Consider the following 23310-nt stretch of genomic DNA (forward strand, 5'->3'; position numbering starts at 1 on the left):
TGCGAAACAGCAATTGGACAGATTCTGGGCCTCAGCCTGGGGCGAGAACCTGCCCCTCCTTGCTCTTTGTAGCGGTCTCTGGCCAGTCACTTAACAGACACGTGCGGTGAGGAATTTTCTCCCTTCCTCTTCTGTCCCATGTACCTGATCTGTCAGGTTTCATGGCAATTTTGTTTGTTTCTATCTCTGTGGTTTATAATCGTCACGCAGCATTTCCAGTCCAGCACGAGCGCCAGATGAAGCGGGTCCTTGCCCATGAAAGCTGACGCTGTAAGTCTCTCGGGTGCCACAGTAGGCGTTTCTGAAGATTTGAAGAAGCGGCTCTGCCCCCATGAAAGCTCGTCACCGAATAAATTATTTGGTTAGTCTTTGAAGTGCTACACGTCTGCTGGTTGTTTCTTCAAGACAGACGAACAGTGCAGTGGAAACTCCTCAGTGGTCTCTATCGCCAATAGTCAGGCCTCAATGGACGTCGTTTCACACGTCGACCATTAAAACTTTGAGGAATGAGACGTAAAAATGTCTTCCCCCCCCCCCACACACACATGCACACACAGACAGAAGCAGCTCAGAAATCCCAGATCAATGTAGTTCCTGCACACTTTTAATGGGAGACTTAACCCACTCTTCCCAGAAGCCCGAGGGGCCCCGCCCCATGGCTCTGAACGCCAGCGCCGACGGAGAGGGACACGTGCTACGTCCGGCCTCTGGGGCGCAGTTGGTTGGAGAAACGGAAGCGAATTCTGGGGTGGAGGCACCTGGAGATGGGATCCCAGGGGGCATTCGAGCTGGACTGGCCCCCTAGGGGTAAGCAAACCCCTGTGCTTAGTGCAAACAAGGGCTCTGATAGACACCCAGCGTTAGAAAGCGGCTGGTTTGTGGGTGACCCTGCTGGCCGCAGGAAAACCACGTCTACTTCCTCCCTGGCCGTCACACGCCCGCCGGTGGCTGGTTCCTGGCAGGCCCTTGGCATTTTGGAGATCTTCAGCCCTGGAGCCCGGCCTGTGGCCCTGCTCGCCTGGGTCCCTTCCACTTCCAAACAGCGCCGGAGGCTCCGGGTGAAAGCACTTCGCCAGAGGCGGTTCATTCTTCAGCAGCGGCTGGAGGCGTTCCCAGCCGGGCTCCCACGTGGCCGAGGCTCTGCAGGGCCTGAGCCAGGTGCGCCAGCTCCGTCCGGATAGCGGAAATCTGTGCAGGGCAGAGGGGGTGTCGCAGGTGATCAGCTTGGCCACGTCCTCCATCACCGGGAGCACCCCCCTTTCAAACTCTGATAACCCACCTGCAAATGCTCCCATCAGTCTACAGCGCCCCCGTGTCCTGCACCGGCCAATTCACCCGGCACGGGGACCCAGCTATAGCCCCCATATCCCCCCCCGCCGCCAATTCACCCGGCACAGGGACCCAGCTACAGCCCCCATATCCCCCCCCACCCGCCAATTCGCCCGGCACGGGGACATCAGCTACAGCCCCCATATCCCCCCCCACCCGCCAATTCGCCCAGCACGGGGACATCAGCTACAGCCCCCATACCCCCCCCCACCCGCCAATTCACCCGGCACGGGGACCCAGCTACAGCCCCCATATCCCCCCCACCCGCCAATTCACCCGGTACAGGGACCCAGCTACAGCCCCCATATCCCCCCCGCCCCGGCACAGGGACCCAGTTACAGCCCCCATATCCCCCCCACCAGCCAATTCGCCCATCATTTGTATGCAGACACATCTCCAAATTTTCTGTCTCTCTCAAGTCGAACCCCCAAGGTGAAAATTGGGATCACACCTGCCCCTCTAGTGCTGGAATGGAAAATATGCGCGCGCGCGCGCGCACACACACACACACACACGATGCCAAAGTGTCTGCCCAAGAAATGTGGAAAAATGGATTTTCTCCCCCTTTTCCAGGCTGCAAGTCGAATTTGCCCATTTCTCACTTCCTAAAAAACCTCTTAAGTCCGTGGGTGTTTTTTTGGAAATCCGGGTGGTTGAAGTGGAGTTAAAAAAAAATCATGGGAAATATTTTAAAACAATTTTTTTTTTCCCCCCAGAAATAGAAGAGCGGTTGTTGGAAACTTGGCCGAAAAACAGAGAGAAGGGAGCTGCTGATTAACCAATGGGAAAGCCAAACTTTGGGGAAAAGCGGTTTGCCTGAAAAGAATTTCTCCCCGGCGCCCGAAAGAGTCAGGAAATAATAAAATCATCATCAAAAGTGAAAAATGTGAAGATGGAAAAGGCCATTTACGCTCCCACCGAGAAACAAACACCACAACCAGCTCGAATCATGGGACCCCCACCACCTCCAGCCTTCACCTCACCTTCTGCTTGTCCTCTGCCTGGGCTCTTGGGGACACCTTCTCCTGATACCCGGACACCTGGGTCCGCGCCAGGAGTTCCGCGATCTGCCCCTCCAGCTTCTTTTTATGGGCCGCCAGCCTGGGAAGCTCCACCTCGGGGTCCACCAGCCCCTGGGATTGGTAAGAAAGCAGGAGGTGTAGGCTCGGGCCAACGTTAAACGTGCGCATTTGTGTCGCCCTCTAGTGGTGACACCGGGTACCACGGCCCACTACGGGCACAGCATGGAGGCGCTCGTGAAAGGTGTGACCATGTCGCCCTCTAGTGGTGACACTGGGTACCACGGCCCCCTATGGGCACAGCATGGAAGTGCTCGTGAAAGGTGTGACCATGTCGCCCTCTAGTGGTGACACCGGGTACCACGGCCCACTACGGGCACAGCATGGAGGCGCTCGTGAATGGGTTGACCATGTCGCCCTCTAGTGGTGACACTGGGTACCACGGCCCCCTATGGGCACAGCATGGAGGTGCTCGTGAATGGGTTGACCATGTCGCCCTCTAGTGGTGACACTGGGTACCACGGCCCCCTATGGGCACAGCATGGAAGTGCTCGTGAAAGGTGTGACCATGTCGCCCTCTAGTGGTGACACCGGGTATCACGGCCCCCTATGGGCACAGCATGGAGGCGCTCGTGAAAGGGGTGACCACGTCGCCCTCTAGAGGGGCCCGTGGGGATTGCAGCCCGCTGCTGGCATGGTTTGCCACGTGGAGGGGGGCGCCCTTTAGATGAGGGGCTCGAGGGAGGGTTTTCGGGCCCCAGGTTCAAGCCCAGGGCGTGCCCCCTTGTGGCAACGCAGCCACGGTTCTGTCTGTAAATCGCCATTTCCCCAGCGGACGCGAGCCAGCCTCGCGCCCAGGGCTTCTTTAAGCCTCTGGACAACGGGAACCGGCTCCAAGTTGTCCCGGCTCTTACCTGCAGGTCCATGTAGACCTCCGTGTGGGCGTTCACGGTCCCCCGCACCCAGCCCACGGGGAGCTCCGCCCCCTTGGAGGAGGGGAGGAGCTCCAGGGAGCCGGCCAGCGACAGGGTTTGCAAAGGCTCCCGGAAGGTCTCGTACGCCCTGCGGGGAGCTGGCTCTGAGCACGCCAAGTAGACTGCAAAGGGGGAGAGAGAGGGGCCATCAGCCAATGGGGTGAGGGAACCCTCCCAGGGCACGCTGGGAATTGTAGTCCTGATGGGCTCTGTCCCTGTTTGGTCCCTCCAACGCGGCAGGGACGGCCAATGGCCTAAGATTGCTCTCCCAGGGCATGCTGGGAAATTGCAGGCTCCCCTGCTGGCGGGGAGGGAAGGTGTATCCAACCCATTTGGGGGCAACCACAAGGTAAGGCCAATGGAATTAGAACTCCCCCTCCCAGAGCATTCTGGGACTTGTAGTCCCACCCAGGCCACACCCATCACCTTGGTGATGGAACCCGGTCGGCAGCCAATGAGGTGAGGCTGCTTTCCCACTGCATGCTGGGTACCGCGGTCCTTGACGGGCTGCCCATCCGTCACATCCAGTAGGGGCAAGGCCATGTAATGCTACCCAGCATTCCCCGGGGCAAGCTCAGCCCGGAGGCCGGGGCCCCCATGGCCACGGAGCCCCCCCCTCAGCTCACCGGGTGGCCGGGCTCGCGTCAGCCGGTAGGTCGTCCTCATGGCACGCACCGCCCGCACGGCTTCCTGCGCCTGCACGAAGTCGGCCTCCAGGGCAGGGCAGCGCCAATGGCTCTGCGGGGAAGAGACGTGAACCCGTCACCCCCACCCAGCCGTCGGCAGCACGACCGAGAGCTGCTCCTCTGGGGTGAGCTGAGCCCAGCCCTGGCTGCTTCCGAGCAACCACAAACCCACCCCGCCCCCGGCCTCCAGAGCGCTCTCTCCTACCCAGGCGTTTGGGTCAACCCTACAATAACAAACGAACAGCGGCTCCTCCTCCTTGCATTTACCGGGCCTGGCAACCTTACAGCACCCACCGATACCAGCAGGGGGTTAGGAGCAACCCTGCAAAAACAAGCCCAATGCCCCCCAACCGCTTTGTGCCTCTCGCTAGCGAAACCGAGGGCGGGTTGTCAAACTTACAGTAGCCACTGCCCCAATTCCCGGCTCGGCTGCTCGCAAAGACCAAGGGTTTAACACCAACATCACAAGGACAAACCACTAACCCCAGCTGAGATCAGGGCCCCGTCGGGCCGGGTGCTGCTCAGACACACAGCGAGAGACAGTCCCTGCCCCGGCTGAGATCAGGGCCCCGTCGGGCCGGGCGCTGCACAGACACACAGCGAGAGACAGTCCCTGCCCCGGCTGAGATCAGGGCCCCGTCGGGCCGGGTGCTGCTCAGACACACAGCGAGAGACAGTCCCTGCCCCAGCTGAGATCAGGGCCCCGTCGGGCCGGGCGCTGCACAGACACACAGCGAGAGAGAGGCCCAGGAAGATTCAGTGACTTGCCCATGACCACAAGGGCAGGCAGTAGCAGAGCAGAGAATCCACCGCAGGCTCTCTGTATCCCAGGCCATCCCGCTCTCCCTGAGCCACCCCTTCCCACTCAGTGCCCAGAGCTCACCCACCAGCTGCCCGGCGCTGGGATAGGTGGCCACGCAGATGCTGGGAGGGGAGCCTGCCTCTGGCTTGGGAAGCCGCTGCCACAGCTCCTCCGTCAGGAAGGGCATGAAGGGCGAGAGGAGGCGCAGGCCCAGGTCGGCGCAGCTCAGCAGCGTCTGGCAGGTCTGCAGGATCCGGGACTCGTCCCCGCTCTGCAACACGGGCTTCACCGACTCCTGCGCAGGGAGGGAGAGGCCACATGCCGGGGTGTGCATGAGAGAGCCGCACAGACACCCAGCTCAGGCGGTGGGCAGGGTTCCCTCTATCGTTTATCACCCCTGTGCGGAATAAATTTTGTCCTATACACCGAGGGATGCGCACCACCCGCCAGCTGCGGGGGCTCAGCTCAGCAGCGGGGCACAACCTGCATCTCTCCTGGGCAGCTGCCCCGGTGCTCAGCTTACCCAACTCACAAGATCTGGCGGAGGGGTGGCTGGGTTGCGTTGGGTTAGGTTAGACAGACCGGGCTCGGTGGAGGTGGATGGGCAGGCTGGGTGGGAGGGGTAAGAGGGATGGACTGGTTCCATGGGCTGTGGGTATGTTGGACAGGCAGAGGGGTCAACGAGTGGTTGGATACTGGGTGGTTGGCTACAACGGGTTGGGTGGATATAGTGAGTTTGAGCGGTGGCTGGGTGGATGTGATGGGTTGGGCTGGGCTGGAAGGAGGGTTGCGATGCACCCAATGGGTTGGAAGGATAGTTATGATGGGTTGGAAGGAGGATTACGATGGGTACGATGGGTTGGAAGGAGGGTTACGGAGGGTTGGATGGGTACGATGGGTTGGAAGGAGGGTTGGATGGATACGATGGGTTGGAAGGAGGGTTACGGAGGGTTGGATGGGTACGATGGGTTGGAAGGAGGGTTACGATGGGTACGATGGGTTGGAAGGAGGGTTACGGAGGGTTGGATGGGTACGATGGGTTGGAAGGAGGGTTGGATGGGTACGATGGGTTGGAAGGAGGATTACGATGGGTACGATGGGTTGGAAGGAGGGTTGGATGGGTACGATGGGTTGGAAGGAGGGTTACGGAGGGTTGGATGGGTACGATGGGTTGGAAGGAGGGTTACGATGGGTACGATGGGTTGGAAGGAGGGTTACGATGGGTACGATGGGTTGGAAGGAGGGTTGGATGGGTACGATGGGTTGGAAGGAGGGTTACGATGGGTTGAAAGGAGGGTTACGGAGGGTTGGATGGGTACGATGGGTTGGAAGGAGGGTTACGATGGGTACGATGGGTTGGAAGGAAGGTTGGATGGGTACGATGGGTTGGAAGGAGGGTTACGATGGGTACGATGGGTTGGAAGGAGGGTTACGATGGGTACGATGGGTTGGAAGGAGGGTTACGGAGGGTTGGATGGGTACGATGGGTTGGAAGGAGGGTTGGATGGGTACGATGGGTTGGAAGGAGGATTACGATGGGTACGATGGGTTGGAAGGAGGGTTGGATGGGTACGATGGGTTGGAAGGAGGGTTGGATGGGTACGATGGGTTGGAAGGAGGGTTACGATGGGTACGATGGGTTGAAAGGAGGGTTGGATGGGTACGATGGGTTGAAAGGAGGGTTACGATGGGTACGATGGGTTGGAAGGAGGGTTGGATGGGTACGATGGGTTGGAAGGAGGGTTACGATGGGTTGAAAGGAGGGTTGGATGGGTACGATGGGTTGAAAGGAGGATTACGATGGGTACGATGGGTTGGAAGGAGGGTTGGATGGGTACGATGGCTTGGAAGGAGGGTTACGATGGCTACGATGGGTTGGAAGGAGGGTTACGGAGGGTTGGATGGGTACGATGGGTTGGAAGGAGGGTTGGATGGGTACGATGGGTTGGAAGGAGGGTTACGATGGGTACGATGGGTTGGAAGGAGGGTTACGGAGGGTTGGATGGGTACGATGGGTTGGAAGGAGGGTTGGATGGGTACGATGGGTTGGAAGGAGGGTTATGATGGGTACGATGGGTTGGAAGGAGGGTTATGATGGGTACGATGGGTTGGAAGGAGGGTTACGGAGGGTTGGATGGGTATGATGGGTTGGAAGGAGGGTTGGATGGGTACGATGGGTTGGAAGGAGGGTTACGATGGGTACGATGGGTTGGAAGGAGGGTTACGATGGCTACGATGGGTTGGAAGGAGGGTTACGATGGGTACGATGGGTTGGAAGGAGGGTTACGGAGGGTTGGATGGGTACGATGGGTTGGAAGGAGGGTTACGATGGGTACGATGGGTTGGAAGGAGGGTTACGGAGGGTTGGATGGGTACGATGGGTTGGAAGGAGGGTTACGATGGGTACGATGGGTTGGAAGGAGGGTTACGATGGGTTGGAAGGAGGGTTACGATGGGTTGGATGGGTACGATGGGTTGGAAGGAGGGTTGGATGGGTACGATGGGTTGGAAGGAGGGTTACGGAGGGTTGGATGGGTACGATGGGTTGGAAGGAGGGTTGGATGGGTACGATGGGTTAGAAGGAGGGTTACGGAGGGTTGGAAGGAGGGTTGGATGGGTACGATGGGTTGGAAGGAGGGTTGGATGGGTACCATGGGTTGGAAGGAGGGTTACGATGGGTACGATGGGTTGGAAGGAGGGTTGGATGGGTACCATGGGTTGGAAGGAGGGTTACGGAGGGTTGGATGGGTACGATGGGTTGGAAGGAGGGTTACGGAGGGTTGGAAGGAGGGTTACGATGGGTTGGAAGGAGGGTTGGATACAATGGATTGGGCTGGGTTAGATGGAAAGGTGATTTTGATGGGTTGGGCTGGGCTGGCCCAGGGTTGGATACGACGGCTTAGCCGGGCGGTTGAATAGCTGGACAAGTAGGGTTAGGCTGCGTTGGACGGATGGATGCGTTGGCTATGGTAGGAAGTCGTCTGGATGGCAGGTCGGGCAGGAAGGTTGAACGGAGAGAGGGAAGGCTCTCCTAGATTGGCCCAGAACACTGGGGCATCTCGTTGGTTTCCCAACTTCTCTCACCCCCAGCTCCACCCGTACTCCTCAGTCCTGGTCTACTGCTTCTTCAAATATCTCGAGGACAGGCCGAGAGTCGGGAAGACTCCGCACCAGGCCGCCCCCGCCCCCAGGACAGCGGAGACCGGCTACCCACCAAGTAGACGTCGCAGAAGTTGTGCAGCCAGAAGTGGTGGATGGCGGCCGTGGCCAAATGCAGCTCGTACTCCCCGAACCGCTGGCCGCAGTCGGCCGCGGTGTGGTAGAGACGGCTGAGGATCCACCGGTCTGTGGGGAAGCTGGGGCAGACCTGGGGGAGGGGAACACAAGAGAGAAGTCTGACTCCAGCCCTAGGGACAGACATCTCTGGGGCTTGGGCACCACACGGACCTAGTATGTCCCCACCTGGTCAGGCACCGCTTCCCCCGTCCCCCCTGCCAGACACATCCAGGTCCACCCGTTAGCCCGTGTGTCCAGCAGGAGGAGACACTGGCACCCAGCGCCCCGTCCTCCCCTGCAGTCCCACCGCGCCCAGCAGAGGGAGCCGGTGACGCTCAGAACTCCTCCCAACCGCGAACTCGCCGTCTCGTTACCTCCTCTGAGGTCCGGGGGGCAAACCGCTCCCCCAGGGCCCCCAGGGTGAACCGGACGGCATTCCACACCTTGTTGCAGAAGTGCCGGGCGCTCAGGACCGCGGCCACGTCCAGGCTGATGTCGTCCCCTGGGGGCAACGCAGAGAAGTGGGAAATGGCCCCGATCCCAGCCCCTGAGCCAGCTCGGTCCCTGCCTGGGGCCGGACCAGAGCCAGCGCCCCCTAGAGGGGAAGGTCCCTTCCACATGCCCCTCCCCCGGAGCCAGCCAATCCCTGCCCAGATCAGAGCCGGCGCCCCCTAGAGGGGAAGGTCCCTTCCACACACCCCCCGGAGCCAGCCAATCCCTGCCTGGACCGGAGCCGGCGCCCCCTAGAGGGGAAGGTCCCTTCCACACACCCCGCCCCCGGGAGCCAGCCAATCCCTGCCCAGATCAGAGCCGGCGCCCCCTAGAGGGGAAGGTCCCTTCCACACACCCCCTGGAGCCAGCCAATCCCTGCCCGGATAAAAGCCGGCGCCCCCTGGAGGGGAACGGCCGCTGCCCTCACCTTGGACGCGATGGGAGCACAGCGCGAACCTCAGGGCGTCGGTGCCGCACTCGGGGATCCCCCGGGGGAACTCCCGCCTCTGGAACAGAAGGGGGGTGAGGCTGCAGGGGCAGGAGCTCGGGGGAGAGGGGCGGGAGGACGGGGGGGAAGGGAAAGACCCACCTGTCCCTCGGCAGCGATGGCCACCTCGTGAGGATCCAGGTTCCCGGCTCCCAGCCGCCCCTGCAGCTCCTGAAACCGGTGGGAAGTGTGAGGGGGAGGAGCGTGTTTGGGTAGGGTCTGTGGTGGGGGCAGGCCAGGCTGTTACTGTAGGGTCTCTGGGGGCCAGGGAGGCAGTGCAAGGCGCTGTACGTCCGTGCTGGGCCTCCCCGGCGCTGGGAGGCAGAGTCCCGTTGGTTACTGAAGGTGGGGAGAGATGCGGGGGCTTGTCTCTCTCGCCGAGGCCCGTCTGTTGTCGTAAGGGCACCCAGGCAGGGAGGGAGGCGGTACCTGCAGGGTGGCCCCACGGATGACATCCAGGGGGTCCACCACGTTCCCCAGCGATTTACTCATCTTGCGGCTGTGGGCGTCGCGCACCAGGGAGTGCAGGAAAACCTGGGAGGGGAAAGGACATCAGGCTGCCCCTCGCTGCCCACCGGTTATAGAATCGCAGAACCCCAGGGCTGGAAGGGACCTCAGGAGGTTACCGAGTCCAGCCCACAGCAGGATCAACCCCGACTAAATCATCCCAGCCAGGACCTTGTCAAGCCAGGACTTAAAAACCTCCAGGGATGGGGAACCCACCACCTCTCTAGGCAACACATCCCAGCGCTTCACCACCCGCCTGGGGAAAGAGTTTTTCCTAATATCCAACCGACACCTCCAACTCTGTGACTTCAGCCCATTGCTCCTTGTTCTGCCGTCCGCCACCACTGAGAACAGCCTCTCTAGAGCCCCCCTGCAGGAAGTTGAAGGCTGCTATTAAATCCCCCCTCAGTCTTCTCTCCTGCAAGCTAAATAACCCCAAATCCTTCAGCCTCTCCTCACGGGTCGTGTGCTCCAGCCCCTGAATCGTTTTCGTTGCCCTTCGCTGAACCTGCTCCAGCACATCCACATCCTGATTATACTGGGGGGGCCCAGAACTGAACCCAATATTCCAGATGTGGCCTCTGTCAGCGTCCTGCTCTCCTGACCCACGGCCCGCCCATGATTCCAGCCCTTGGTTCCCCCAGCTCTGCTGGTGCCCCTCACTTCTGACCCACAGCCCCTGCTAGCCCAGCCCTGGGCTCCTGCAACCCAGCTGGTGCTCTGCACACCCAACCCACCGCTCCGGGCTCCCCCGCCCTCACACACCTGGGAGAAGGGCAGCTCTCCGGTCAGCTGTTTTCCCAGCATCACCATCCGAGCCACCCAGAAGAAAAGCAGGTCGCTGCCCGTCTCCAAGAGGCTGTTGGGATAAAATTCCCGGAGATCTCCAGCCTGCAGGCGGGGGAAGGAAGGAGTGAATCCCACGGGAGCACAGCCCATCTACCCTGGTAACCCACCTCATCCCATTGCTCTATCGGTCACTCACCTCATGGGGCCATCCCAGTGCAGCGAAGGGGAAGAGAGCGGATGAGAACCACGTATCTAGCACATCGGCGTCTGGAGATGCAAACAGGGTATCAGCTGACAGATGGCCTGGTAAGTGCCTCAGCTGAGGCAGCATGCTGGGAGCCCTACAATAACCAGGGACTTCTACGTGGTATTGGGGTCTCGTCTGTCTTCTTTAGGGGAAGGCCCTGCCTCAGTTTCCCCAGGTCCAAAATAAGTTGGGGTCACTACAGGAGACAATCTGAAGCACCTCCAAAATTACAGGATGTTCCTCCCCCCATACCAGAATGGAAACCCCACCTGCCCCAAAGGCCTTCTCTGGAGCAAGCCAAACATTCTGGAGAACTGCCTATGCAAATGGGTGAAATAGTGTGTATCCCACTGCTCACACCAAAAGTCCATACAAATTTTAGAATGGCCAGACCAAAGGTCCATCTAGCCCAGTGTCCTATCTTCCGACAGGCTGATGCCTTATGCCCCAGAGGGAGTGAACAGAACAAGGAATCATCAAGTGATGATTGGATATTAGGCTGGAGATTGTAAGGTCGTATATTGGGAAAATCTATTTCCCCAGGTGGGTGGTGAAGCACTGGAATGTGTTACCTAGAAAGGTGGTGGAATCTCCATCCCCAGAGGTTTTCAAGTCCCAGCTTGACATAGCCCTGGCTGGGATGATTTAGTTGGGGCTGATCCTGCTTTAGGCAGGGGGCTGGACTAGATGACCTCCTGAGCTCCCTTCCAGCCCTAGGACTCCATGAAGCGATCCCTCCCGTCATCCATCTCCAGCCCCTGACAGACAGAGCCAGGGACACCATCCCTGCCTGTCCTGGCTAACAGCCGTTGACGGACCGAACCTCCATCAATTTATCTAGCTCTTTTCTGAACCTTGCTCAAGTTCTGCCCTTCACAACCTCCTCCGGCCAGGAGTTCCCCCGGTTAACTTCCTTTTGGTGACCCCGAGTCCTTATGCCACGGGAACCAGTCGATAACTTTTCCTTCTTTATTCTCTCCGCATCCGTCGTGACTTTATAGACCTCCGTGCAGCCAGTCCAAACCCTCACCGCATTTGGGTGCCCTTCTCTGCGCTTTTTCCGGCCGAGGTTCCGAAGCAGACAGGCGTGCAAAGCGAGTGCCGGGCAGGTGGGGCGAACTCAGTGGCTTTTACACTTACGGCTCTACCGCCCCGTGACTGTCATCCGGAAGTCACTTCTTTGTACCTCTCGTGAGCTCCACTTCCTCAGCCGGTTTCCTCAAGATCTCGGAGGCTTTCCTGCGCGCTTCCGCCTCCGTCCTGCCTGCTACCCACAATGCATCACTCCCGCCCTGTGAAGAGAGAGGGCACTAAGTTAGCTCGGGCCCCCTGCTGGGCGTGGCCGGGAACGCCCCTCAACAGCCGGCGCTCCAAGGAGCGCCCCCTGCTGGACCAATCTGGGGCTGGACCAGCCGGGAGTGCCCAGGCACGGCCAATGACACGTAAGACAAGCGCGTCTCTCACCCGGCTTAAGTCAGATGACCCAGAGGCCGTGACCCGATAGGCTGGAATCTGATGGCCCCACCACAGCTGTCGGGATATGCACCAATCACTGCAACGAAGCCAAGGAAATCGTTTTAATGCCCGTTGCTCAGCTGGCCGCAAGGGAGCCGCTCCATTGAGCGAAAGAGCCAGCTGGTTGTTGTAGGGTAGCTCGCAAACAAGACCGAGGGAGATCGTTGCTCCAGAAGGTGGGGGGGCGGGGGGGCGGGGCAGAGCCTGGGAGTCAGGACTCCTGGGTTCCCTCCCTGCTCTGGGAGAGAAGTGAGCTTTCGGGTTACAGCAGAGCTGGGAGCCAGGACATCTGGATTAGGGGCTGCAGAAACAATTGCTGCGGCCTCGGACTACGGCTGGCCGCTCGGACGAATTTCCCTTAATTAGCCGGAGGACAAACCGATAGGCACGCACAGAGCCGTGTGCCGACCGTTGCCGTTTGTTTACGTTGGGCTCTGCTGACATTTTTGCAGACTGAGCAATAAAAACCTACAGCTGTATTTTGGCGATCCTGGCCCAGCTGCCTCCCTCAGAACCCCCATCACCCCGAGCCCCCTTCTGCAGCCTCTCCGGAGGGGGAAGAGGGTCTAATGGTTAGAGTATGGCAGAACTCCCCTCACCTGACGTTGGACAGCCACGTCCTCCAGTTCTTCTCGTGAAATTTCGGGGTGAGTTTCAGACGCCCTAACTCTACAGCCTGAGAGGCGAGACAGAGACAGATGAGCTAACCTGGCTGGCCCAGCCGCACCTCTGAGAGGACAGACAAACCAGGCAGCGCGACTCCCCGCAGAATGAGGGACATTCTCAGAAGCAAACTCCTGTATCCCACTGCTGACACCAACCATAATACAGACAGATTCCCTGAAGTCCCATCTGGAGCTCAATTTTCCCTTACAGCCTATGCCTCAGGGGTCTGTGCTGTCCCATACGGAGGGCCCCTCCATGGCTTCAAGCAGGGTCATGCAAACTAGTGGTTAGAGCAGGGGAGGGCTGGGGGTTGGGAGCGTGGAGTGGTAGGCACGCAAGCATGGCTGCTACGCGACCACCCACCTCCAGCGCTCTCTGGGCCATTTCCTCACATCGCAGAAACCACTGGCTCTTCAGCAGGTTCTCAACCACGTCCCCGGAGCGACTGGGGGAGGGGGAAAAAGAAACACAATCGTTTGTAATATCCCGCAAATTCCAACCGGCTCCCTCCAGCACTGCGCCCCCTAGCGCCGCACCGGGGCCAGCCCTGGCAGTGAGGGGAGAGGACTCCTGATGGAGCCCCCTCTACCGACAGCACCGTGCTTTACCTGCAGAGCGGCAATGGCATGGCGTGGTCCTTCACGCCCCGGTACAGGCCTCTCTCCTTCAAGGCCGACACCACTTTCTCTCGAGCCACGAAGCGATTCTGGCCCTAGACAGGAACAGAGCAGTAGGCGTAAAACAGAGGCGGGCCGCAAGCTGCGCAAGCGGAGCGGGTGAAGGGAGGGGTGCGATTACCTGGAGCCAGTCTCCACACTCAGCAGTCATGACCCCGTCCTCCCCGATCACAGAGACCAGGGGCAGCCCGTGCTGCTTGCCCAGCTCGTAGTCGGCGTGGCTGTGTGCCGGCGTCACCTTCACGGCTCCTGCAGGGGGCGCAGGGGAGCGGAGAGAACGTCTGAGACTCGGATCCCACCGCTGCCACCAACGGCTCCAGCGCCAACATAGCCAGTGCTCAACTCGGAGACCTCACAGGGCTGAGGGGCCTGGTGCTTACCTGTGCCCATGTCTCGCACCACCAGGGGGTCCGTGATGACGGGTAGGAGGCGCCCAGTGAACGGGTGGCGGAGCCGCTTGCCGTGCAGGGGCTGCCAAAAGAGAGAGAGAGAGAATCAAAGCCTTGGTCCATTGTGTCCTGACTCTTCCCATGATCTCCCGTTGAACATCACACTGACCCTGCCTGCCATCTCCTAGGGGAGGAGGCTCCTGTATCTCCCCAAAAGAGACCACCCCCTCTCCATGGCAACAACTCCGCCTTCTCCTCCAAAAGGCCTGTCTCAGCCCCCAAAACGGCAGTCTCCGTGACGATGGGCTTCATCCCCACGGAGATGACTCCCTCTTCCTCCCCTGCAGACCACGCCCCCTTCTCCATAGTGATGCCCCGCCCCCTTCTCGTCCCAGAGAGACCTTGTCCTGGCTCTCAGGAGATGCCAGTCTGTCTCCACGGAGATGACTTTTCAGCTCCCTGCCCCATGGGAACCAATCTCTGTTGCCGCGGAGAAGACCCCCCCCCCCAAACCCCACCCCCTTCTCCAAGAAGACAACCTAGTCTACCCTGCATCCATGGAGATGACCTCTCACTGTGTGACACCCTGCCCCCTCCCCGCCAGAGTCACCCCTCCCCCCCTTACCATGAACCGTGGGTCATCGGGGTGGACGGCCACAGCCACGTCCCCCAGCATCGTCTCAGGGCGGGTGGTGGCCACGGAGAGCTCCTCGTCTTCCCCGACACAGAAGCATGGGAAGAAGGAGGGTGACGTTATGGGGCTGGAAAAGCTCAGCCACCTCTGGGGTGGGATAGCTGGGGAACAGCCGCATAGTAACACGGCACAGGGACTGCACTCCCAGTGCAGAAATGCAGCTGCCTCTGGGGGGAGCAACCGGGGATCAGCCGCGCAGTAACATGCCACAAGTACTGGACACCCAGCCCTGAAATGCAGCCACCTCTGGGGTGGAGACAGCCACTGGGAACCAGCCACACAGCGATATAGCACAGGAATCACTCATCCAGCCCTGAAATGCAGCCACCTCTGGGGCGGAGCAGCTGGGAAACAGCCACACAACAACACCGCATAGGGACTGTGCACCCAGCCCTGAAATGCAGCCACCTCTGGGGTGTGGCACCTGAGGGAGAGCTGCTATCCTCACCCTGCCAAGCTTGGGAACTCACCCTCCTGTCTGTCCACTTTGTAGACAAAGGTGAACAGCAGTCCAAAAGCCACCGGCACTGGGCAGCCGGGCACACGGAGAACAGTCCGACCCTGGAGCTGCTGGGTTTCCACCTACCAGGGAAAGGTTCCCTCATGGGATCCAGGAAGGGGATATATCAGACCTCTCCCGCCGAACTATCGCCCTCCAAGATTTCACCAGAGCTCTGCGCTGATACACAATCAGCTTCCACGTTCCCGCCCGCCTCTGGAAAACTGATCCCTGGCAGTCCCCACGTTTGCAGCGCTCTAGATCAGGCTTCACGCTAATTTTAGGCCTCCAGGGCGGAATAAATTTTGTGGTTGGCACCGAGGTGTGTGCGGATGGGCACCACCCGGGGATGCACAGGCTGCTGTTTGTGGGCGCTCCGCCAATCAGCTGGAGGCACCCGAATCGCTCCTGGACAGCCGCCCAAGCGCTCAGGTACGGGGAACTCTGGCTGTCACCCACCCGCTCCTCCCGGCGTTGTTCCCCCGGCCTCCCGCTCACCTCCATGTCAGAGATGGCAGAGCGCAGGGCGCATGACCAGTTCACCAGGCGCTGCGCACGGTACACCAGGCCGTCCTCGTGCAGTCGCACAAAGGCCTCCGTCACAGCCGCTGAGAAACCCTGTGGCGGGGAACGGCGTTGGGAACGGCAGGTCCCAGGACCAACCAGGGAGACCTTGGACCTCTCCCTGAGCTGGGGAGGGAACCCAGGAGTCCTGACACCCCCCCAGCCACGCCCCTGCTCTAACCACGAGACCCCTCCCCCCTCCCAGAGCTGGGGAGAGAACCCAAGAGCCCTGACCCCCACAGCCACTCCCCTGCTCTAACCACTAGACCCCTCGCCCCTCCCAGAGCCAGGAGAGAACCCAGGCATCCTGCCTCCCATCCCCACCCCCCTGCTCTAACCACTGAGCCCCACTCCCCTCCCAGAGCCGGGGAGAGAACCCAGGCGTCCTGGATCACGAGCGGCCGCGTCTTTGCGAGTCACTCACCACGTCCATGGTGAAGCGGAGCCGGTCCCAGTCCAGCGAGGCCCCCAGAGCCTTGAGCTGCCGGAAAATCTCGTCCCCTTTCCTGACGGGAGAAAGGGACGCGGATTCAGAACACGGCCGGGCCGGGGACAGCGCCCCCTGCTGAGCCCTTGTGGCGCCCCCTCGTGCCGCACTGGGGCCAGTCCTGACGGCCGGGGGCAGCGCCCCCGCCAAGCCCCTGGCTCACCCTCTGAAGCCCAGCACCCCCTCTGGTCCCTGCCTAGCCCAGGCCAGGGACACCACAGTGTCACTCACTCCTCTTTCCACTTCCAGACCTCGGCCAGGAATGCCCCTCGTGTCAGGTCCTGGCGCCGGATGCCCCGCTCCGTCCAGAGCCTGCGCTCCACCACCACCTGCCGGGCCGAGGGAGAAGGGAGGGTGACCAGAGAGAGGGGGATGGACAGGTGGGTGCACACGCAGCAGGAGACCCAGCTGCCCCACTCCAGAGGCAGCTGCATTTCAGCGCCACGAGAGCCAGCCCCACATGGCGTTGCTGGGGGCTGTTCCCCCCAGCCGCCTCACCCCAGAGGTGGCTGCATTTCAGCACCACGAGAGCCAGCCCCACATGGCATTGCTGGGGGCTGTTCCCCCCAGCCGCCTCACCCCAGAGGTGGCTGCATTTCAGCACCACGAGAGCCAGCCCCACATGGCATTGCTGGGGGCTGCTCCCCCCAGCTGCCTCACCCCAGAGGTGGCTGCATTTCAGCGCCATGAGAGCTACCCCTGCATGGCGTTGTTGGAGCCTGTTTCCTCCCAGCCGCCTCACCCCAGAGCTGGCTGCATTTCAGTGCCGTGAGAGCTACCCCTGCATGGCGTTGTTGGAAGCTGTTTCCCCCAGCTGCCCCACCCCGGAGGCGGCTGCATTTCAGCACCATGAGAGCAATTCTTGAGTGGCGTTGCTGTGAACCGTTCCCCCCATCCGCCTCACCCCAGAGGTGGCTGCATTTCAGTGCCGATTCCCTCCAGCCACCACCCAACACAGCCTGACCGACACTTCGAATTTCGGCTGACCCGCCTCACTCCGGGGTGTGAAAACCCCCCACCCCCCTGGAGCCAGCAGCGCAGACACGCCCGGTCCATTTCTAACCCGGTCTCACCTGAGTGGCGATCCCGGCATGATCCGATCCCGGCACCCACAGCACCCGGCAGCCCTGCATCCGGCGCCTGCAACACAAGAGAGCTACCAGCCAGCTCCAGGACGCCACACCCCGGTCCCCCGGCCCTGCAGCCCCGTAGCCCCTACTCACCACCGCACCAGCGCGTCCTCGATGGCGACGGTGAGGGCGTGGCCCAGGTGCAGGGCTCCGGTGACGTTGGGCGGGGGGATGCAGAGGGAGAAGGTTTCCGGTTTCCTATGGGGCTGTTGGCTCTGAGACAGAGGGATTTATCGGCACGGCGCCCCCGAGGGCTGGGCCGGAGCCGGCACGGACAGGTAGCACAGCGCCCCCTACTGGGCCCAGCCCCCCCCACAGCACAGCGCCCCCTACTGGGCCCTGCCCTGCTCGCCCCCCGCAGCACAGCGCCCCCTACTGGGCCCTGCCCTGCCTGCCCCCCGCAGCACAGCGCCCCCTAGTGGGACCAGCACTGACTGCCAGAAGACAGCGCCCCCTACCACGTCCCACCCATCTCCCTGCAGCCCAGCACCCCCTACAGCCAGGCGGGGGTATTGCAGCCAGCCCTGACTGCCAGGGAGCAGCGGCCCCTTACTGAGTCCCCCATCCTGCTCCCGCGCCCCCTAGAGCCCCTTTGAGCCCCGCCACAGCCCCCAGCCGCTTCCCGGGGCTGCCGGCGTTACCTGGTACTCCGGTTTGAAGAACCCTTCCTTTTCCCACCACTCATACCAGGCGGCTTCCACGTAGCGGGGGCTGTAGGAGGCTGGCAGGGGCACTGAGGTGTCTAGGGAGAGACCCGGCGGACCGTCAGCCCCGGACCGAGAGGCCCCTCACGGAGTCTCTACAGGGCGGGAGCAGAGCCAATCCAGGGACCGCACAGACACAGCAAGGCTGCTGCAGGACAGAGGGACCCTGCCCAGAACGCTCTCCGATCAGCTGCGGGGCAGAGGAGTCCCGAAGAGCGGCCAAAGCTAAGGTCCATCCAGCCCAGAGCCCTGTCTGCTGACAGTGCCAGGTACCCCAGAGGGAGTGACCGGAACAGGGAAACCTCCACGATCCCTCCCCGGTTGCCTGGTCCCAGATTCTGACAAGCAAGAAGTCAGCTAAGAAGTCGAAAAGCCCGGGAGTCGTTGGGGCAGGGAAAAAGGCAAACAGAAAGCTAGGAACCATTAACCAAGGGGATCGAGAACACCAGGCAGAATCTCTTCCAGCCTCCGGACAAACCCTTGGCGCGCCCGTGGTAGGATAAATTAGGATTTAGAAATCAAGTTCTGGTGTAATATGCACCATTAAGGGCGAACCAGCCCCCATACTGTAACCAAGGATGCATTTTGATCCCGCGCTCCATTTGGTGAAGCCCTGTTGAAACCAAAACTCGACCTAAGTTGCGTGCTTAGGGTGTGAATTGTGTTAGAGGTGTGAATGGGGTGTGTGTGATTGACCCTCACACCAGCCCGTCCTGAGGATCAGACCCCAGGGGCTGAAGAGAGCAGACGACTCCCCGAAGCTGAGCAGAAGATCCACCCCGAAGAGAAAAGATGGACAAGATGAAAGTCGTGAGGCAGCCTGACCCGGCAGGACCCCCAGGCTGACGTCTCACGTGAAGCCTGTAAAAGACGGGGTGAGCAGGGCAGACCTCCGGGCACCGTTCTGCTTGCAACACCAAGGAGCAGCGGTTCGCGCCCGACAGACCCGGCTCTTTCTCCCGCCCGGCTTTCCTGGCCACGAAGCCACCACAAGCTGCAAACTCGAGCTACGGACCCCAGCCGCGATCAGGCCTGGTAACTATCTAGCAGCTGCAGAGCACTTGGGGTATGTTTGCGTGTATGTATCGGTATTAGGCATTAGATATTGGTTATATTCTTATAATAAACGTGGCAAACTGCCTCGTCCCCCGCAAAGATCCTGTGTACTTTATCCACATAACACCGCCTCTTGAATCCCGCGCGCCGACCTCCTCTCAGAGAGAGAGATCCCAGCGCTGGCAAAGGCTCAGAAAAGGGCAACAAAAACCTATGGGGAGTTTGGACCGGCGGTCATGGGACGAGAGATTAGAGGGACGGGGACTTGTCGGCTTAGAAGGGAGGAGATGAATCGGGCAGAGGAGCGAGGTGTATAAATTCCCGAGTGGCGTGGAGGAAGGGAACAAGGAAAAGTGATCGATTTGTTCCCATAAGGGCAGAATTAGGAGTCACCACGTGGGCAGGGGGTTGAAAACTAACCAGAGGAACAACAAGAAGTCTTGTGGCACCTTATAGACTAACAGATATTTTGGAGCATCAGCTTTCATGGGCAAAGACCCGCTGCGTCAGATGCAAGAGTTGGGGGGGTGGTTTCAGAGGGGTATTTAAAGAGTGGGGTCCCAGTGAGAGGGAGGGCCAGAGCTGACCAGGTCTATTCAGCAAGGTGGAAATGGCCCAGGATCAACAGCACTTATCGAAAGAGGAAAAAAGAAGTCAGCTCAGACAGGGGGATGTGAGCCATTGTCAGAGTCTAATGGGGAGATATTAACACCCAGGGCAGAGGAGCCGCCTTTGTAACCTGCGAGCCGCTCCCAGTCTCTGTTTAATCCTTGGTTAACGGAGTCAAATTTGCAAATAAATTGCAGCTCAGAGATCTCAGTCCCCATTTGATTTCTGAAATGTCTTTGTTTCAGGACTGTCACCCTTAAATCTGCCACTGAGTGTCCGGGAGATTCAAGTGCCACAAGGCTTCTTGTTGTTCTCGAAGCTACAGACTCACACAGCTCCCTCTCCGAGGCTTGTAACCAAAGGAAGTTTCCCCTTCAGGCAGCGCACAATTAATCTGCAGAGCTCCAGCCCAGAGGAGGGTGTGAACACCAGGGCGTGAACAGGGTCCGAAAAACAGCTCGGTAAGTTCATGGTGGTTGGGCCCATCAAAGGCTAGCAGCCAGGCTGGGTGAGAACGGCAGCCCTGGCCTCTGCTGGTCAGGGGTTGGAAATGGATCTCAGCAGAAGGATCGCTCAACAGTCCCTGTTCTGTTCACTCCCGCTGGAGCACCCGGCCTTGGCCTCTGTCGGCAGACAGGCCACCGGGCTAGATGGACCTCTGGTCTGACCACGTCTGGCGGTTCTAAGAGTTTTAAGTCAGAGGCTACCTCTTGCCCATCCCAGCTAGTGACGGACCTCACCTCCATGAATCTATCTAGACCTTTTGTCAACCCTGTTCAAGTCCGGGCGTTCACAACCTCCTCTGGCCAGGAGTTCCACAGGCCGACCACGAAGAAAAACTTGGGTGAAGAAAATCCTCCTTCTGTTGGCTTTAAACCTGTTCCCCGTTCATTTCATCGGGTCACCCCCTAGCTCTTACGTTACGGGAACAAGTCAATAACCTTCCCTTATTCGTTTTCCCACACTGGTTGTGATTTTCTCACCTCCCTGCTTTAGTCATCGTTTTTCCAAGCTGAGAAGTCCCGGTCTCAATAATCTCGCCTGATTCGGCCCCCGTTCCCAACCCCCCAGGGTTTTTCTGAACTTTTTCCAACGCCCAGAGATGATCTTTGAGAGGAGGCCACCACATCCGTGCGCAGCATTCAAGAGGTGGGCGCACCATGGACTTATTCAGGGACAATGTGATACTCTCTGTCTTATTTGCTACCTCTTTCTTAATGATCCTGATATCCCGCTTGCTTTGAGTACCGCAGCCGAGCATGGAGCGGATGCTTTCAGAGAACGTGAGCGGTTACGTCTTCCCAGTGTACCTTTCTTTTGTCCAGCGGCCGTTGGGATCTCGTACAGAACCACCTCCTTCGGCGTCCACTTCTTAGCCCCGTCCTGAGATACCTGGGGGAAAAACCAAGCACACCTTGGAGCAGGCGGGGTCTGCAACCTCTCCCAGGCCGAAATTGGACCTTTTGACTTCTAAGGATGGAGCCCCGATGTCGAGAGCACCCTCCTTCCCAGATTTCTTCCCTCAGCCTTAGGGACTTTTGGGCAGGAGGGCGCTTTCAGAATCCGGGCTCCCTTCTGAAGGAACCCCGGCTACACAGCTATTTCTAGTTCAAAAGCAGCACCTGGGTGGCTGCTGTTATAAAACGAGGCGCTGAACACTCCTATCAGCGCCTCATTTGCATTTGCAAACAGCCATAATTTACACGCCCCTTCCAAAGGGGAGACCGCTTCGGAGACCGATTGACAGCAGCTTCATTCATAAATCAACGAAGAGGCCGAGCTGTGCCGGGGAGGTGGTGGGCCGTAGCGTGAGTGGGCCTCTTGTTAATCCACCGGCTTTGAGCAAGCTCCCAGCTGCATGGAGCAGGAGGGGCGAGGCGAGGCTCCCTCCGTCCTTGGCACCCGCACCGGGGGATGCTGACGGCGGCCCGAAAGGAGGCTGGGAAATGAACCAGGTTCCGTACTGGGGACGATTACATAGACAGGGCTTTGTCGTGCTACCCAACAACAAGATATTTAACCCGTCGCAATTCTTATAGAGAAGATTTGTACACAGGTCACTTTGAGCTGAAATGCAGCCACCTCTGGGGTGGGGCAGCTGGGGAACAGCCTGCAGTAACGCCGCCCAGAGATTGCTCTGAGGGCGCTGAAACGCAGCCACCTCTGGGGTGGGGCAGCTGGGGAACAGCCTGCAGTAACGCCGCCCAGAGATTGCTCTGAGGGCGCTGAAACGCAGCCATCTCTGGGGTGAGGCAGCTGGAGAACAGCCTGCAGTAACGCCGCCCAGAGATTGCTCTGAGGGCGCTGAAATGCAGCCACCTCTGGGGTGAGGCAGCTGGAGAACAGCCTGCAGTAACGCCGCCCAGAGATTGCTCTGAGGGCGCTGAAATGCAGCCACCTCTGGGGTGAGGCACAGCTGCATAAAACCCACACGCAAACTCCGCAAAGCAGGGGCACCAACCCTTAAACCAACGGCCCCTCTTGGAGTGATCCGGGGCGGGGGGTCTGGATTCACTGGAGGCCGAGCATTACCCGCCCCTCACCTCCTGCCTTTGGACCACTCTGGTTTCAATGGCCTCCATTCTCTCCTGCTGCCTCCGCCGCTTGGCCGCCTTGTTCTGCAGCTGGGTCATCCTCCGCTCCAGCCCCTCGGGGCCGGATTTACTGGTCTGGGAGGAGGATCTCCGTCCGCAGGGGGCGGCGCGGGGCCCAGACCGGAGCAGCAGGCGGCGGAAGGAGCTCACAGTCCGACCGGCGGGGGAGCTGAGCCAGCTGGGGGCCATGGCCGGGTGGGTAGAGGGGGGCGCCCCGGCTCCTGGCAGCTCACCCCCACACCGGGGCTGGGGAGGGCACCTGGTGGGCAAAAGTCAAGGGACAGGATTTGAGACACAAGTATTCACGCTGTCAGTCTTCAGGGCCCTGGGGTCACCTCCTGCAGCTGGGGAGAGAGCCCAGGCGTCCTGGCTCCCCGTCCTCCACCCCCCTAAACTCTGGGGAGAGAACCCAGGCGTCCTGGCTCCCCGTCCCCCACCCCCCTAAACTCTGGGGAGAGAACCCAGGCGTCCTGGCTCCCCGTCCCCCACCCCCCTAAACTCTGGGGAGAGAACCCAGGCGTCCTGGCTCCCCGTCCCCCACCCCCCTAAACTCTGGGGAGAGAACCCAGGCGTCCTGGCTCCCCGTCCCCCACCCCCCTAAACTCTGGGGAGAGAGCCCAGGCGTCCTGGCGCCTAAGTCCCCTCGGCCCGCGCGGGGAGAGAACCGAGGAGTCCTGGCTCCCTGTCCCCCACCCCCCCAACCTCTGGGGAGAGAACCCAGGCGTCCTGGCGCCTAAGTCCCCTCGCCCGCGCAGGGAGAGAACCCAGGCGTCCTGGCTCCCTGTACCCCCCCAACCTCTGGGGAGAGAACCCAGGAGTCCTGGCGCCTAAGTCCCCTCGGCCCGCGCGGGGAGAGAACCCAGGAGTCCCGGCTCCCTACTCCCCAACCTGTGGGGAGAGAACCCAGGAGTCCTGGTTCCCAAACCCCCTCGCCGGGAGAGAACCCAGGCGTCCCGGCGCCTAAACCCCCTCGGCCCGCGCGTGGATCGAACCCGGGCGTCCCGGCTCCCACCGCTCCTTCCTTCCCCCCGCCCCCGGGCACTGTGACCTCACGACCCCGCCGGCCAATCAGCGCCCGCTGCGCTCATTTCCTCCCCGCCCCGCCCCCCGCGCTGGAG

At 60.4% G+C, this 23310-nt stretch overlaps 1 protein-coding gene across 3 annotated transcripts; it reads right to left on the bottom strand.

The window, feature by feature from the left end:
- Positions 1 to 586: 586 nt before the first annotated feature.
- On the bottom strand, positions 587 to 23208 carry VARS2 (valyl-tRNA synthetase 2, mitochondrial). 3 transcript variants are annotated; one of them, XM_075016775.1, is made up of 30 exons: positions 23185 to 23208; positions 22142 to 22451; positions 20909 to 20990; positions 17871 to 17971; positions 17323 to 17444; positions 17173 to 17239; positions 16331 to 16428; positions 16037 to 16118; positions 15547 to 15666; positions 15020 to 15131; positions 14481 to 14569; positions 13847 to 13937; positions 13588 to 13715; positions 13398 to 13501; positions 13153 to 13234; positions 12723 to 12799; positions 12073 to 12160; positions 11795 to 11900; positions 10558 to 10628; positions 10338 to 10463; positions 9495 to 9599; positions 9168 to 9236; positions 9006 to 9084; positions 8461 to 8588; positions 8025 to 8177; positions 4896 to 5105; positions 3949 to 4060; positions 3263 to 3444; positions 2313 to 2462; positions 587 to 1188 (listed from the first exon to the last, which is right to left on the bottom strand). In XM_075016775.1, exons 2-30 carry the CDS (start codon positions 22379 to 22381, stop codon positions 1084 to 1086), a joined length of 3279 nt encoding a protein of 1092 aa, XP_074872876.1. In that variant the 5' UTR covers positions 22382 to 22451; positions 23185 to 23208; the 3' UTR covers positions 587 to 1083. The 3 variants fall into 3 exon arrangements, 2 of the variants coding, with proteins under 2 accessions (XP_074872876.1, XP_074872877.1); XM_075016776.1 differs by lacking the exon at positions 23185 to 23208 and adding an exon at positions 23137 to 23144; XR_012648503.1 differs by lacking the exon at positions 23185 to 23208 and having other exon boundaries at positions 4892 to 5105; positions 22142 to 22617.
- Positions 23209 to 23310: the final 102 nt, after the last annotated feature.

The sequence above is a fragment of the Carettochelys insculpta genome, chromosome 22, assembly GCF_033958435.1.
Source record: "Carettochelys insculpta isolate YL-2023 chromosome 22, ASM3395843v1, whole genome shotgun sequence".
NCBI lineage: Eukaryota > Metazoa > Chordata > Testudines > Carettochelyidae > Carettochelys > Carettochelys insculpta.